This window comes from Bos taurus, chromosome 6, assembly GCF_002263795.3.
Source record: "Bos taurus isolate L1 Dominette 01449 registration number 42190680 breed Hereford chromosome 6, ARS-UCD2.0, whole genome shotgun sequence".
NCBI classification, from domain to species: Eukaryota; Metazoa; Chordata; class Mammalia; order Artiodactyla; family Bovidae; genus Bos; species Bos taurus.
Window position 1 is genome coordinate 66,571,684 of NC_037333.1, and position 17,094 is coordinate 66,588,777.

At 43.3% G+C, this 17,094-nt stretch overlaps 1 protein-coding gene across 3 annotated transcripts in view; it reads right to left on the bottom strand.

Moving 5' to 3' along the window:
* CORIN (corin, serine peptidase) overlaps positions 1-10,258 on the bottom strand; it is a 309,411-nt gene extending 299,153 nt beyond the window's left edge. For 2 of the 3 annotated variants that reach the window (XM_024993569.2, XM_002688245.6), the window contains exon 1: positions 9,650-10,057. In XM_024993569.2, coding sequence (XP_024849337.1) covers positions 9,650-9,841 — 192 coding nt within the window. In that variant the 5' untranslated portion in view covers positions 9,842-10,057. Of the gene's footprint in view, positions 1-9,649; positions 10,058-10,081 lie in introns of those variants that run through there. The other variant, XM_005207933.5, reaches the window with a different exon arrangement.
* Positions 10,259-17,094: the final 6,836 nt, after the last annotated feature.

The window sequence follows — 17,094 nt, forward strand, 5'->3', positions numbered from 1 at the left end:
CACAGCAATCAGAGCAGAAAAAGAAATAAAAGGAATCCAAATTGGAAAAGAAGAAGTAAAACTCTCATTATTTGCAGATGACATGATCCTCTACATAGAAAACCCTAGAGACTCCACCAGAAAATTACTAGAAATAATCAATGATTATAGTAAGGTTGCAGGATATAAAATCAACACACAGAAATCCCTTGCATTCCTATACACTAATAATGAGAAAACAGAAAGAGAAATTAAGGAAACAATTCCATTCACCATTGCAACAGAAAGAATAAAATACTTAGGAATATATCTACCTAAAGAAACTAAAGACCTATATATAGAAAACTATAAAACACTGGTGAAAGAAATCAAAGAGGACACTAACAGATGGAGAAATATACCATGTTCATGGATTGGAAGAATCAATATAGTGAAAATGAGTACACCGCCCAAAGCAATTTATAGATTCAATGCAATCCCTATCAAGCTACCAACAGTATTCTTCACAGAGCTAGAACAAATAATTTCACAATTTGTATGGAAATACAAAAAACCTCGAATAGCCAAAGTGATCTTGAGAAAGAAAAATGGAACTGGAGGAATCAGCCTACCTGACTTTAGGCCCTATTACAAAGCCACAGTTATCAAGACAGTATGGTACTGGCACAAAGACAGAAATATAGATCAATGGAACAAAATAGAAAACCCAGAGATAAATCCATGCACATATGGACACCTTATCTTTGACAAAGGAGGCAAGAATATACAATGGATTAAAGACAATCTCTTTAACAAGTGGTGCTGGGAAATCTGGTCAACCACTTGTAAAAGAATGAAACTAGAACACTTTCTAACACCATACACAAAAATAAACTCAAAATGGATTAAAGATCTAAACGTAAGACCAGAAACTATAAAACTCCTAGAGGAGAACATAGGCAAAACACTCTCTGACATACATCACAGCAGGATCCTCTATGACCCACTTCCCAGAATATTGGAAATAAAAGCAAAAATAAACAAATGGGACCTAATTAACCTTAAAAGCTTCTGCACATCAAAGGAAACTATTAGCAAGGTGAAAAGGCAGCCTTCAGAATGGGAGAAAATAATAGCAAATGAAGCAACTGACAAACAACTAATCTCAAAAATATACAAGCAACTCCTACAGCTCAACTCCAGAAAAATAAATGACCCAATCAAAAAATGGGCCAAAGAACTAAATAGACATTTCTCCAAAGAAGACATGCAGATGGCTAACAAACACATGAAAAGATGCTCAACATCACTCATTATCAGAGAAACGCAAATCAGAACCACTATGAGGTACCATTTCACACCAGTCAGAATGGCTGCGATCCAAAAGTCTACAAATAATAAATGCTGGAGAGGGTGTGGAGAAAAGGGAACCCTCTTACACTGTTGGTGGGAATGCAAACTAGTACAGCCACTATGGAGAACAGTGTGGAGATTCCTTAAAAAACTGGAAATAGAACTGCCTTATGATCCAGCAATCCCACTGCTGGGCATACACACTGAGGAAACCAGAAGGGAAAGAGACACGTGTACCCCAATGTTCATCGCAGCACTGTTTATAATAGCCAGGACATGGAAGCAACCTAGATGTCCATCAGCAGATGAATGGATAAGAAAGCAGTGGTACATATACACAATGGAGTATTACTCAGCCATTAAAAAGAATACATTTGAATCAGTTCTAATGAGGTGGATGAAACTGGAGCCTATTATACAGAGTGAAGTAAGCCAGAAGGAAAAACATCAATACAGTATACTAACGCATATATATGGAATTTAGAAAGATGGTAACAATAACCCGGTGTACGAGACAGCAAAAGAGACACTGATGTATAGAACAGTCTTATGGACTCTGTGGGAGAGGGAGAGGGTGGGAAGATTTGGGAGAATGACATTGAAACACGTAAAATATCATGTAAGATATATACATATATATATGTAGCAACTTGTGTTCTTACAAAGCACTTTCATAAAGCATTATTTCACTGAGCCATCAATCAGAATCCTGAGAGAGGAATATTGTTCCCATTCTTCCAAGAAAGAAATCGAGCCTAATGGGAATTTACCTGTTACAGTGGCCCCCAGCTAATAAGTGATGGGAAAGTACCTGAGCCAGGTCTGTGTGCCACAGCATCCAGGGCTGCCCTGAGCTTATCTTGGCTCAGGTTTAATGATTTAATCAAGCTTACTCTACTTCCTGAGTTCTTTTATATCTAATTCTTTCTAAATTTCAGAGATCTCAGAATTCTCTTCACCTGGAAATTTTGTTCCCTTGCCACTCTGAACCTATTTTTATTATTTTTTATTTTTTTAACTGTGAACACAGAGGAGTGTGTATCCTACCTACCCAGGTGAGAAAGGACTTTATCCTGTGTTAAACTCCTGCTCAGCTAGAGGCATACCTGGAATCAAAGACACTACCAAAAGTCAAACTACAGACCAATATCTTTGATGTTATAGATGCAAAAACTCTCAACAAAATGTTAACAAACTGAATCCAGCAACACATTAAAAAACAAATCATACATCACAATCAAGTTAGATTCATCCCAGGGTCAAAAAGATAGTTCAACATACACAAATCAATATGATACAGCACATCAACAAATGAAAAGACAAAAACCACATGATCAACTCAACATGCAGAAAAAGCATTTGATAAAATTCAACATCCAATCATGATGCCACTCTTGCCAAAGTAGGCGTAGAGGGAACACACCTCAACATAACAAAAGCTGTTTCTGATAAACCGGCAGCCAACAACAGAGGCATGCCTGGCTCCCAGCTTGATGTGGACCACCTGTTGCGAGGCCCTCAACACCAATGACTGTCTCTCTACACCTTTTCTACCATGCACAAGCTGCATGCCTGGGTGAAACACAGATCTGACTTAGAACCAAAGAAGATATCCCCAGACAAACCTGGCTTCTGGTGAGCAAATTTCCTTTGCTCAGTCTTCCTTGGAGTTGAACAGGCCATCCTGCACTTTGGCAGAGGTCGCTGTGAAAAGAAATGGCAAAGACCCACAAAGAGAGAAGCAGATACCAGCATCGGTTCAGATGTCCTTCACCCAGCAGCACTTCTCAATTGAAAGGGAGGAGAGAAAGAAAAAGGATAAGGGTACAGTGAGCTCCTCGTTTTTTCTGCAACATGAAAATCTAGTTTTTAGATCTAGAAAGGCCCTTGGAGAGTGTCTAGTCCTCATTTTACACATGAGGAAACCAGGATCAAAAAGTTAATTGACTTTTGTAAAGTCTCACAGCAACTCAGTATCAGATAAAGACTAGAGCTCCCATTTCTGATTGTGTCAAATTAAACAAAATTGCTTTAAAGGATCCACAGAGAAACATTAAGTGCAATCATACAGTTTTGATTTCCAAACTGCCCTACAGAGGAGTGGCACCTTGCTTGCAGGATGAGACTCTGAAAAAGGTACTGCTGCTGCTGAGTTGCCTCAGTCGTGTCCAACACTGTGCGACCCCATAGACGGCAGCCCACTAGGCTCCTCTGTCCCTGGGATTCTCCAGGCAAGAATACTGGAGTGGGTTGCCATTTACTTCTCCAGAAATAGGTACACAACCCTGAAAATCATGTAGTATCGAAATAATCCTTGAAAATCCTTAAGAAAGTGCCACGTTGGAGACCAATATAACGTCTGTCAATCAATCCCACATGGTTAGTTTTTCCAGAGATGGATCAAGCTCAACAGTTGAGTACCAGATTAATTAATTGGCCTGAGGTTAGAAGAAAAAAAAAGGCATTGATCTTTAAACACAGGATCACTTGTAGGCCCGCAAGCTGGATACATATAAAAGGCACTGGAGTTCTGAAATTAATAGCAGATTCCCTTCTCTTCATTTGTGCTCTCACTCCAGGGCACTGAGCAGAACAACAGGCAAAGTGACTCATACAACATCAATAGTTCTCTCTTCCCTGCGCTCCTGATAATAGTGTTTACCATGTAATTAGAAACGAATTTGCTTCACACACACATGAATCTCTGTTTGTTCATTGGTGCATCCCAAGTGCCGAGTACTGTGCCTGGCACATAAATGTTTGTTGAATAAATGGATGAATCTGCTCCTCTTTCTGTCCAGGTGATGCAACTGAATTCTTACAAGGTTATCTTGTTCTAGCATGTGGCTCTTAAGTTCTCAGAGAGTTATATTGCCCTGGCCAGAAAAATTCACATTGAACTGTTCATAGAGATTGTTCAGTACTCATGGGGTTCATGGACACATGATTAAAATTTTCTGGTGCTATCAACCTTTAAGATGCAGCTGTGACACTTTAGCAGAATGACCTTCATGGTTCTGGAGAGCCTAGCATCGTTTACTTTCATAGCTGCATAAGAACTTTTCTTTAAAGCTCTCTCAAGCGCTAGAAACAAAAGGTATTCTCTAAATGCTGTCAGCCCAAAAGTTCTTCAAAGGAGAGCCAAGCTAAGCTCAAACTAGTGGCACCAAAACAACCTTTACAACCCATAGCTATATTTTCTGCCCTACTCTTAAGCCAGAGTAGGCCCTTTTTCACAGACGTCCTCTTGAGCTGCTTGTAAGTTTCAGTACTGATACTGAATGGCCGGATGGATGATGCCCAGGAGCACCCTGGATCCCCAGCTAGCCGCAACCAGCTCTGATACTGCACTTGTCACTACCAGCTCTGATGGTTTGAACATGGAGAAATGTACAGCAGGAGAATATTCAAACAGCTGCTGAAAGGTGAGCTAAGGGAGGTCACTGCCAGCAGACTCAGAGGAAAACATAATTTATAGGCATCCTTGAGCAGAGCTCAGAGCTGAGCAAACACGGCTACAGAGTCCTCAGCAATGTGGCCACCAGATACACCAGTGCTCTGGGACAACAGCAGCTCTTTCTGAGCAAAGAGAAGAAGTAGAGACAGGAGGCTGGGCTGGGACAGTGACAGGCTTAGGAAAGGGCAGCTGACTCAGCGAGCCAGCCCATGTACTCTACACCCATGTGGAAAGCACACATACTCTCCCAACCTGCATGGTGGTTGCTTATAAGAATAATGAATATTATGGACTATGCACTAAAGCAGATTTAGCAAAGTCCTAGGAACAGAATAAACTTAAGGCAGGGAAAGGATTACCTGTCTGCATATCTGCACTGGCTTGAATAATGTCCCTCAAAAATTCATGTCTACCAGAACTGATGCTTCTGAATTGTGGTGCTAGAAAAGACTCTTGGGAGTCCCTTGGACAGCAAGGAGATCAAACTAGTCAGTCCTAAAGGAAATCAATCCTGAATATTCATTGGAAGGACTGATGCTGAAGCTGAAGCTCCAATATTCTGGCCACCTGATGTGACGAGCCGACTCATTGAAAAAGACCCCGATGCTGGGAAAGATTGAGGGCAGGAGGAGAAGGGGGCCACAGAGGATGAGATGGTTGGATGGCATCAACAACTCAATGGATATGAGTTAGGGCAAACTCTGGGAGATGGTGAAGGACAGGGAAGGCTGGCGTGCTGCAGTCCATGGGGTGGCAAAGAGTCAGACACGACTAAGTGACTAAAAAACAACAAAATGAAGGGTTATTGGGACATAACCCCACTGTAAGTGAAAATAGATCAATATTGTTATTCTTATGGAAAATCATACAACACATAAGGGTACATATGGGTACATATGGAGAGGGAAATGGCAACCCACTCTAGTGTTCTTGCTTGGAGAACCCTATGGACGGAGGAGCCTGGAGTGCCTCAGTCCATGGGGTTGTAAAGAGTCAGACATGACTTAGCAACTGAACAATGGGTACTTAAGAGTGAGAAGCTGCTGCTGCTGCTAAGTCGCTTCAGTCGTGTCCGACTCTGTGCGACCCCATAGACAGCAGCCCACCAGGCTCCTCTGTCCCTGGGATTCTCCAGGCAAGAATACTGGAGTGGGCTGCCATTTCCTTCTCCAATGCATGAAAGTGAAAAGTGAAAGTGAAGTCGCTTCAGTTGTGCCCGACTCTTAGCGACCCCATGGACTGGAGCCTACCAGGCTCCTCCATCCATGGGATTTTCCAGGCAAGAGTACTGGAGTGGGGTGCCATTGCCTTCTCCAGAGTGAGAAGAGCCTCCCTCTATTATATCAGAATTTCTGCTCTAAAACCAGGAAAACCATCAGCCATAAATCTCACTGTGAAAGGAAAAGGATGCTACATTAGCAAAAATCATCAGCGATGGGAGACTTTCTAAGGATTTTGTAACTAATACACACTCTTGACTGATTTATAATAAAAATACTATGTATCATTTATTCTATAATTATATAAATTATGCCAATTATAAACAGCCATCTACCGTTCAACAAATGCTCTGGCTGTGACACAATAGAAGGGATTCAGCTATACAAAACAAAAGGAAAAGCAAAGGGAAGTGATGGACAGAAAAACCTTTATCATCTAAGAGTCTCATTAAATTATCACTCAAGCAAAGAGCTCTAGAACTAAGAAAATACTCCTCAGTGAATTAGATGTTCTGTCTACACTATCTAATACAGTAACCACTGGTCACATATGATTACTGAGCACTTGAAATGTGGACAGTGAGACTGGAAAACTAAATTTTTAATTTAATTTTGATTCATTTAAATGACCATAATAATTAAATAATCACATGTGGCCAGCAGCTACTCTATTGGAGGGCACTGCTCTAGAATCACAGAAGGCTGGCTGTGGAGACAAATCTGAGAGCCTCAGAAATCTGAGATGTGACCAGCCCCACAAGTAAAAACAGGGGAGGAAGCCTTCACAGAAGATACAGCTGTATGTAGAGTATTTCTAGGACATATTTGGGCTTCCTTGGTGGCTCAGATGGTAGAGTCTGCCTGCAATGCAGGAGACCCAGGTTTGATCCCTGGGTCAGGAAGATCCCCTGAAGGAGGAAAAAGTAGCCTACTCCAGTGGTCTTACTTGGGAAATCCCATGGACAAAGAAGCCTGGTGGGTTGGCTACAGGACATATTTATTTCCTTAATCTTCACATGCTCTTATAGTCAGTGATCATCCCCATTGGTTGGATGAGGAAATCAGGGTTCAGCAAGATTCTCTGACTTGCCCAGGGCCTTACAGCTTTTACAGGCTAGGGCCAGAGATCTGAATATGGCTTTGACACCAAAATCCATACTCTAGTCATCAAGGCACTCCATTTACAGCACCTTTCACTCTTGTGATGTCTTCCATTTCCATCCTCTCTGAAGGGTCTGAAACACAAAAGTGGGTATGCATGGATGAGTGCATATATGTGTGTCTGAGTAGATTTTGCAGAATAGGTACAGGTCTGAGAATTACTTGAGTGTTTAGTGTGGATCTAGTATTCCATACAACAAATCAGTATCCTCTAAGCAACCAGCCCCATTTTCCACTTAATCAGGAAGAACAGGAGGCAAGAATGAGTACCTGCTGACTAACTTATTAAGGCCAAATTGGCAGATTAAATAAACCTTCTTCCTGGGACACATTTAGCACTATTACTATCATCCAGCTTTCCTGGTCCTCAGGGAGCCCCCATTTCCCTGGCCATAGTGACACTTAGAAACCCCAAGACTACAGGTCTTCACATCAGGGGAGGCTGGAGGTAAGGGAATGAGGAAAACGGAGAGACAGGATACCTAAGAAATGGTATGTAGGTTTGAAAATAACTCGTTTCAAATCAAGAGTGACAATGTTAAATCTGGGCTGCTCAGCTTCTCCCCCAATCTATTTGTCTCCAGCAGTGGAAAAGGGCAAGTGCGGGTCATTAGATACTGCAAGTGTGGAAGTCAGGTGAAGCCATGGTGGGAAAGATGGCCCTCCCAAGACAAAACCACAGGTCGATGTGGATGGATGCTGTGCTAATAATAAGATTTCTGCAGTATTATGAAGAATGTTTCTAATGGAACTAATTGTGCCTCCCTTTAAAAAGTTTCATTATGCCTGGAAATAACACTTGATGAGATTAATAAAACAATTCTTATTTGTCTAACCTCCTGGAAGTTTAACTGAGCCTTTCATCCTTGTCCTGTGCTCTGATCCTGCAAGGAACCCTCTGGGAAGAGCCCCTTCCCCCTAAATAAAGCTTTACAGCATTTTGAGGTTGTGAGACTTATGTAATTCCACACCCAAATAACTCTGAAAATAGTTTATCCCGTGCAACCCTTGGTGTGTTCTGGGAAGAATTCTATGGAAAACCAGCTTAGCCCAGTAATCACATTTGTCTACCCAGACAGCTAGTCTAACCTCTCAAGCTCCAGGAACCTGGCTGTGGGGAATGATTTCTAGCCTAAGTTTACACAACAAAACTATTAACACCAAATAATACAACCTAGCAGGTGATTGTTGTGTTGTGACAAAAACTGATTTTATACCTTTTTTAAAAGCCATTGTTTCCTCTCATTTTCTCTGGGCTATTCCCAAAAGTGGAGCTTCCCTCATAGCTCAGTCGGTAAATCATCTGACTGCAATGCAGGAGACCTGAGTTTGATTCCTGGGTAGGGAAGATCCCCTTCAGAAGGAAATGGCAACCTACTCCAGTATTCTTGCCTGGAGAATTCCATGGACAGTGGAGCCTGGCGGGCTACAGTCCATGAGGTTACATGGGGTCGCAAGAGTCAGACACGACTTAGTGACTAAACCACCACCATTCATTCCCAAAAGTAATGTGTTGTGACGTCTTTAATTTCTAACACCTTCAGCTAAAATATATGTGTCTTTGGGAAATGACCACCACTAAGTCCTGACTTCACTCCCTTTCTGGTGGCAGTCGGCATTCCTTTGCAGAGTTTTGCTTCCAAGGGTAAATTACTTTACCAAGGAGGGGTCAGGGGAGACTACAAACTACAAATGCACACAGAGAAGTCGTCTGGTCTTATTCAAGAGTGAGTTTGTCTTTGTGGTACATTGTTCTCAGAATTTTCCCGCGGGAGGAAAGCTCCACTTTGAATTGACAGGATAGCTTCCCTGGGAATGTCCCGCCGGGCGGCTTCCCTTATGAGCTCCTAGCTCTGAGCCCGCAGAACTGTCCTGGGAATACCGAGTAGTGCGAAAAAGCGCCTACATCGCCATCCATCGGCCGGGAGAGGGTGGCATCCGGAATGCAGAGCTCGCCGCAAGAGCTGGGGACGAGTCCTGGCAGGATCCGACCCAATAACACCTAACCCGCGCAGCCCTCCATCCCCGCCCAGAGAACAGTCTCTGGTACCCGGCTCTGCGCTGCCGGGACCCCGCAGCAGCAAATGGACTCCGGGACCCTCCTGACATCGAACAAGAACAGCGCGAGAGATCCAGTTCCTGGGGAATCAGGCCAGTGAGGACCTTCCGTGTTCCTCTTCCCTACCTTTCTTCTCCCAAATCAGGGGCAACGCTGTCCCTTCCCAGGACAGGATCAGAGCCCGCCGAACCCAAAGTAGCTGGAACCTGCGTCCCCCGGCGGCCCCGCGCTCCTTGCGCCCAGGGCCGGTACACGCCGCCAAGTTTGCGCACAGGGGATGCAGGAGTTGCCAGCACCCTGCAAGTCAGACCAGTCCTAGGATGCCCACGCTCAGATGGTCCCGTGATCACCGGCACCACTGGTGGCAGGGGAACTGAGGGTGAATCCGGGAGCTCGGAGGGACGGAGACTCAGGCGCGCGCAGTTGAGAGAGGAGGCTTACGTCTGGGACTTGCGATGCTGCGCGCTCCTTCCAGATGCACAGAAAAGAAGCCTTGGACCCCCAAGGGGTTGTTTCCAACGGCTCCTTCAGCAGCCTCCTCAGGAGCCCGGACGCCACCGAGTCCACTTGATGCGTGGAGGACTCCGTGTTGAAGAGGGGCAGTTGGGGGTGGGGGGTGTGTACCTGGGACATGACGACGCCCCTGGCAAGGAGAGCGTGGTCTCTGGACCGACCTGGCTCGAGGGCTAAAGGAAACCCTATCCATGACCCTGCGCCCAAGGACTGGTTATAGCGTGGGGCTGGGACAGCTGAAGCTCACCGACGGTGGGGGAAGGTGGCACCCAAGGGGAGGAGGGGGCGGGACAGGAAGGATAGACCCTGAATCCATCCGGACTGAGAGGTCATCCGACCTATCTGGCGGCAGGATCTTACCCGCTCCGGGGCCAGGGCTGGGCGGTAGCGCTCTTCCGGAGCCAGGGCAGGGGACTGTTTCGTGGAGAGCATGTCTCGCTTTTTCCTCCGTCCACTCTTGGTCTGTTTTCTCTCCTCTGCGTGCCCCTGGGAGAGGCACTACGGATTCCTTGCTCCTCGCTCAGGAAGAGACAAGTTGCCCTTCAAGGGACAGGGGCCCCACATTTTGTCTGCTCGTCAGATCCTACCCGCGGACCACTCCCTCCCTTCCCTCGTGTCCCTAGGCCCCACCCATAAAAAACCCTTGATGACAGATCCTCCGCAACCCCACCTCTTCTAGGCTGTTATTCAAATAAGTTATTCTTCAGGGGCTGGGGGGGAAGCCAAGTGGACTGCTGGTCCCCTACCCAAACCCTCCCCCACACTTAGGACCCGCGACGGCAGCATGGAGAGGGCGAGACCTGAGTGTTTGGGCTGGGGGAGACAGAGTAACTGAGAGTAAAGGAATTGCTTCTCATCCCTCCCAGATCTCATCACAACTAGACCAGTCTCTTGGCCCCAGCGTAGCCAAGTAAAAATCAAAATAACGGCAGCCACTGGCAATTAAGGGCCAAGTTTGTTATCTCAACAAAAACGTATGTTTTCTAGGGTAAGCATTGTTTGCTTTAGGCAAATAGAATCGAGATTCTCTGTTTAGGGAAGAAACTGCTTTTGCAAGACTGCCTGAGACTTTGCTAAGGCTGCAGGGACCCAGGAGTAAAGCAGAGTCAGCTTCCAAACGCCTGGTGGCAATTTCATGCCCAGGGCTTCCACAAGCTGAACCCTAGAGGCCAACAACTCTGTGCGTTTCAGCCACTTCTCGTCAGGCAGCTTCCAGGAGAGCACCGCAGGTATTAACAATGATAAACACTATCACCTGAAGCCCAAGAGAGTTGTCATAGGCTTGGCAGAAAAGCACTACGTTGAGTTTTGCTGAGAAATATTTTTTTGTATCCAACCTCAGTCAAGATCTAATGAAAATTTCACAAATCACTCATGAGGTTATTGAATAAATTCATCTCTGGTATTCTGGAGGCAGCTATGAATAGTCAATAAAAATAAGTACCATGCACCTGTTCCCCCAATATTACAACTGGAGAGGAGGATAACTTGTAAAACTGGGGGTGGGGGAATCAGTATTTTGCTTCTGAAGTGAAATGAGAAAGTAGAAAATGTAATAAGTGCATCATACAATAGTTGAAATCGGGAGAGAATCAAAGTAACCAGACTAATTTTAAGTTTACACAGTTTTAAGTTTAGCAAATACGGAGCTGGAATTCTGCAGAGGCAGGGTAAATTCAGGACTACGTTCTAAAATATTGTCTCATCACACATCATCATTACCATAGGAACACCAGCCTGAAATCAAGAGCCTGAACAATTGTCCATTAGCAACCCCCTTAGTCTTTCATTTCAGTCAACTCCATCTATAAAATGAGGGTTGGATTCAATCCTCAATGTTTCTACTGGCATTCTGAAGCCAAGGATGGACTGTTTATTCATCGTTCATTCCTCTTTTCGCTTCCACTTTCTGCCCTCTGGTGGAGGTGCTACAGAAACTGACATTCAAGTAGCTACATTAGGGAATCTGAACTAGCCACTACTATACAGGACCATCCTTCAGAGAACTAAAGCTGACTGCACTGATAGTGTAAAACAGCATTTTCTAAGCTTCCTTTTAGCAAGAAAACCCAACAAATTCTAGGTACCAGTGGCAACAGAGTAAATATCTGAGGTAGTCTGCATGAAGGTAAACAGCTATTTTTATATGCTTTGTAACAAACTTCTTTGATGTAAGGAATCATAGCAAATGTTAGAAACCTCATAACATAGGTTATATTATGAACCAACTTGAATTTGCAGCAAGCTCACAATAATATTCAATGACCTATGAATTATTCCTTTTTAAAAAATTTGCCACATTTGCTTTTCAACTTAGAGTGAAAACCATCACCTAGTTTCTTATAATACTTTTCATTGTACATAAAGAAGTATTTACAGCCTTTTGAAATTTTTATTGTCTAATATTTCAAACATATATCTATTTGGATGGCTTAAAAGAAAAAATCTTAATGGGATTTGTGGGCAAATTAACTTAAAAGTAGAGTATACCTCTGGAAAGGGTGACTTTACAGATCAAACGTGGGTCACATTGCATATTACAGACTAATTTCAGTGCTTAGTACTACAAATGAAGGCCATTTGAGAACAGGAAAGAGACATTTCAGAGAAGCAGCCAGTACTCCAGGATGAAAACAGGAAAGCAGCAGCTATAATAAATATGTTATCCCAAGACTTACCAATTTATCTATTCATTCAACTAACACTCTAAGATTTGTTAGCTGCCAGATGAACAAAATTGAGTTCCTGCCCTTAGAGAACTTTCTGAAATAATAAATACATTAAACAAACACACAAATGTAAATAAACTATGGAAAAATACTTGCAAGTAAGTTAAGAATGTATTTTAGGGAGTTTAAGCTGAGATCTAAAGATACAAAGCCTTTAAAACAAAAAATATATGAAGAACACAGCAAGAAATAGGCAAACTGGACATTTACCTACTGCAGGGAGAGTTTACTTAAGAAGCAAAAACAACATACCCGTATCTGGAGTAATATATTCCAGCATTCTGAAATGAATGTTCTGTATATGATAAAAATAGCCCATGGAGATAGTTTGCTGTATATACTATTTCTGGGGTATTAATCCTTTATTCTATAAAGTAGTCCCTGGGAAGAAGGTAGTAAGAACTGGCCCATAAAACGTTTCAAGGGACTTTTATTTCTAACACCCTCACATACCTAGTGTTAGTCTTCCCCACCTCTAGGGCTGCCATTTGACTGCCCACATCCTGTCTAGTTTTCCTAAGAATGCGCGTTTATTCTCACTCAGTTGTGTCTCTGCAACCCAATGGACTGTCGTCTTCCAGGCTCCTCTGTCCATGGCATTTTCCAGGCAAGAATACTGGAGTTGACATTTCCTTCTCCAAGGGATCTTCCTGACCCAGGGATCGAACCTGAATTCCTGCACTGCAGGCGGATTCTTTACTGCTGAGCCCCTGGGGAAACCCCTTCCTGAGGATACCCCCTCAATGATAATGACCACATGAGCAAAAACTGAGATGTCCCAGTTTACAATTCATTTTTCTGATTTGTGGATCAATCTGTAAGAGAACTCACGACATTAAGTCACATTTATCTATCATCATAGTTAAGAATTTCTAAGCACTGTATGCCAGACACTTCACAAAGTAACGTGTATTTTTTCAGTTTTGAATTCTTGAAGCAAACCTATTTCCTCTGTTGTAAAATAAGAACAGCCCCACTGCCTAAGTTGTCATGGGGGTTAAACAAACATAAGAAGTGCTTTAAACAGTTGTAGACATAGCTAATGGGAACCTGCTGTATAGCACAGGGAATTCAGCTTGGTGCTCTGTGATGACCTAGATAGGTAGGATGGAGCGGGACAGGGGGAGAGAGGTCTAAGAGGAGGATATATGTATACATATAGCTGATTCATTTCACTGTACAGCAGAAACTAATGCAACATTGTAAAGCAACGATACTCCAATTAAAAAAAAAAAAAAAACACATTTAAAATAGTTGTAGACACATAATCATCTACTATTTCTCCTTGTTTCTGTTTTACAGATGAGGAGTAAATGAAGTCTAAGAGAAGTTAAGTAATTGCCCAAGACCTCACAACTAGAAAAGGACAGAACCAGAACTGGAGTACAAGCAATCTGGAACTACACCGACCTCTTAACCCCTACCTCCTGCAGTACATTAAGACAGTGATGAAAAATGCCCCCAAAGTTTACAGCCCAGAATTACACTGTGAATCCACTCATTCATCCATCAAATGTTTACTGAGCACTGCAGTGAGTTAAATAGTGTCCCCCCCCCACCCCCCGCAAAATTAATGTCCACCTGGAACTAAATATATAACTTTCCTTATTTGGAAGTAGGGTCTTTGCGGGTGTAATTGGGTAAAATGAGATTATACTGGAGTAGCATGGGCCCTAACTACAGAGTGTTCTAAGGAGTCAGAAAAGGACACACATAGACAAGAAGGCCATGCGGAAACGGGGGTGACACACTGATGTATCCACGAACCAAGAAACGCCAAGGACTGTTGCCCTAAACTGGAAGCTAAGAGAGAGGTGTGCAAGGCTTTCTTTCTCTGAGTCTCCAGAAGGAGCCAACCCTGCTGACATTTTGATTTTGTACATCTGACCTCCTAAACTGTGAGAGAATAAATTTCTGTTGCTTCAAGCCACTCTGTTTGTGATAATTTGTCATGGCAGCCCTAGAGAACTAAAACCAGCATCTGCTATGTGGCTAGGCACGGTTTCCCATTCTACAGTTACAGCAGTAAGCAAAACTGCACCCCTGGCCTTGTGGAGCTTTCCTGCTAGTGAAGGAGACAGATAATAAACAAATAGAGAATTCAAAGATAGGTAATGTGCAGCGTTACGAGGAAAAAACATTGTGTGAGGATACACAACAGCCAGATGAAGTTAGTTAGGGATGTCTAGGAAATTTCTCCCTACAAATGTTTTAACTCAGATGAGTCTAGACTGTGGAATTTCAGGCTATATTGGATAATTCCTCATAGTACCACTGAAATACATGTCTTTGCGTTAACTGGAAAGAAAACTTAGCAAGAACAGCAGCTTGGCGAGCAACAGACCTAAACTTGCTCAACAGACCAAGATTCTGAAACACAAGAAAAGGATGGACACCCTTAAGAGAAAGCAGAGCGGTTTCTGGCTTCTCTCAACCCTCCCAAATTCACATCTCTTCTCAGAGGTAGTCACCAGTATTCTGCCCTTTCCTCCTCCTACCTCCCAGGGAGACCCTAAGGTCCAAGGCTTCGCGAGGTCTAAAGCACTGTCACTCAAAAGAGAGGCACCTTCCACAGACCAAAGAGACGCAGCAACTTTTACATCAACTCTAGCTCCAGAGCTCAGGCTTCTGTTTCACTTCCTAGCACGCAGGTATGGGCAATCCTAACAGCTGGAGCCGTCCTTGGGTCATCAGAAATAACATGAAGAGTCAAAAATTCCTACAGGATATCTTTAAACACTAACACGGACGCTTACCTCTGTTTACAAAGTTTAACATTCATAGCCATGAAGTTCAAGCATCAGACTTCTTGGCAAAAAGCAAATATTTTCCATGTTTTGCTTCAATAAAGTTCATTTGGCAATTTAGCAAAGATTTTACCAACTTATTTGTGATTGAAAGTGAAATTGAAGTTGCTCAGTCATATTTGACTCTTTGCGACCTCATTGACCGTGGCCTGCCAAGCTCGTTCCTCTGTCCATGGGATTCTCCAGGCCAAGAGTACAGGAGTGTGTTGCCATTTCCTTCTCCAGGGGACCTTCCCCACCCAGGGATCGAACCTGGGTCTCCCACATTGCAGGCAGACTTTACAGTCTGAGCCACCAGGGAAGCCCTTATTTGAGATTTTCTGAATTTAACTTAGATTTGAGGAGTGAAATTAACTGAAATACAAACATTAGGTGTTGCTCAATCCCTAAAACTGTTTAAACTGAAAAACTAAAAGATTTCAACATAAATATGCCTCAAATTTCAAAAAGTAAACTAATAAACTTTTATAAGGACCCAAGTAAATAGGAAAATAAGACCATCACATTCACATTTTTATTTGTGTCATTCTGAGTGGCTATTTGGTAACTTTTCCATTCCTTCTCTAATTAGCTCAGACTGAAGCAAAAAGGTCAACATGTACCACTCTAATAACTTCAAAACAAATTAGCGTTAAGCATTTGGACAAAATTTAATTTTGACCTTAAAGAATTTATTTCCTCCCCTTTGACTCACTGCACAGCAGTTTCTGCAGTGTCCTCAGGTCACTCCTCCAGGGCAACAGGGAACCGTGGGAACTGCAGGCCTGCATCACTGAATCCCAACATAACAGCCCTTCCAGCCTCGGCTGCCTCTCACCTACCTTGCTCCCTGCTTTCACCCTCGTCTGCATAGTCTTTTCTCCACACAGAAGACAGTTATCTTAAAAGAACAGTAAAAAATTATTCAGTTCAGTTCAGTCACTCAGTCACATCTGAATCTTTGCAACCCCATGGACTGCAGCACGCCAGGCCTCCCTGTCTATCACCAACTCCCTGAGTTTACTCAAACTCATGTTTGAGTCGGTGATGCCATCCAACCATCTCATCCTCTATCGGCCCCTTCTCCTCACGCCTTCAATCTGTCCCAGCATCAGGGTCTTTTCAAATGAGTCAGCTCTTTGCATGAGGTGGCCAAAGTACTGGAATTTCAGCTTCAACATCAGTCTTCCCAAAGAACACTCAGGACTCATCTCCTTTAGGATGGACTAGTTGGATCTCTCTGCAATCCAAGGGACTCCCAAGAGTCTTCTCCAGCACCACAGTTCAAAAGCATCAATTCCTTGGCGCTCAGCTTTCTTTATAGTCCAACTCTCACATCCATACATGACTTACTGGAAAAACCATAGCTTTGACTAGATGGACCTTTGTTGGCAAAGTAATGTCTCTGCTTTTTAATATGCTGTCTAGGTTGGTCATAACTTTCCTTCCAAAGAGTAAGCATCTTTTAATTTCATGGCTGCAATCGCCATCTGCAGTGATTTTGGAGCCCAGAAAAATAAAGTCAGCCACTGTTTCCCCATCTATTTGCCATGAAGTGATGGGACCAGATGCCATCTTCATTTTCTGAATGTTGAGCTTTAAGCCAACTTTTTCACTCTCCTCTTTCACTTTCATCAAGAGGCTCTTTAGTTCCTCTTCACTTTCTGCCATAAGGGTGGTGTCATCTGCATATCTGAAGTTATTGCTATTTCTCCCAGTAATCTTGATTCCAGCTTGTGCTTCATCCAGCCCAGTGTTTCTCATGATGTACTCTGCACAGCCTTGACATACTCCTTTTCCTATTTGGAACCAGTCTGTTGTTCCATGTCCAGTTCTAACTGTTGCTTCCTGACCTGCA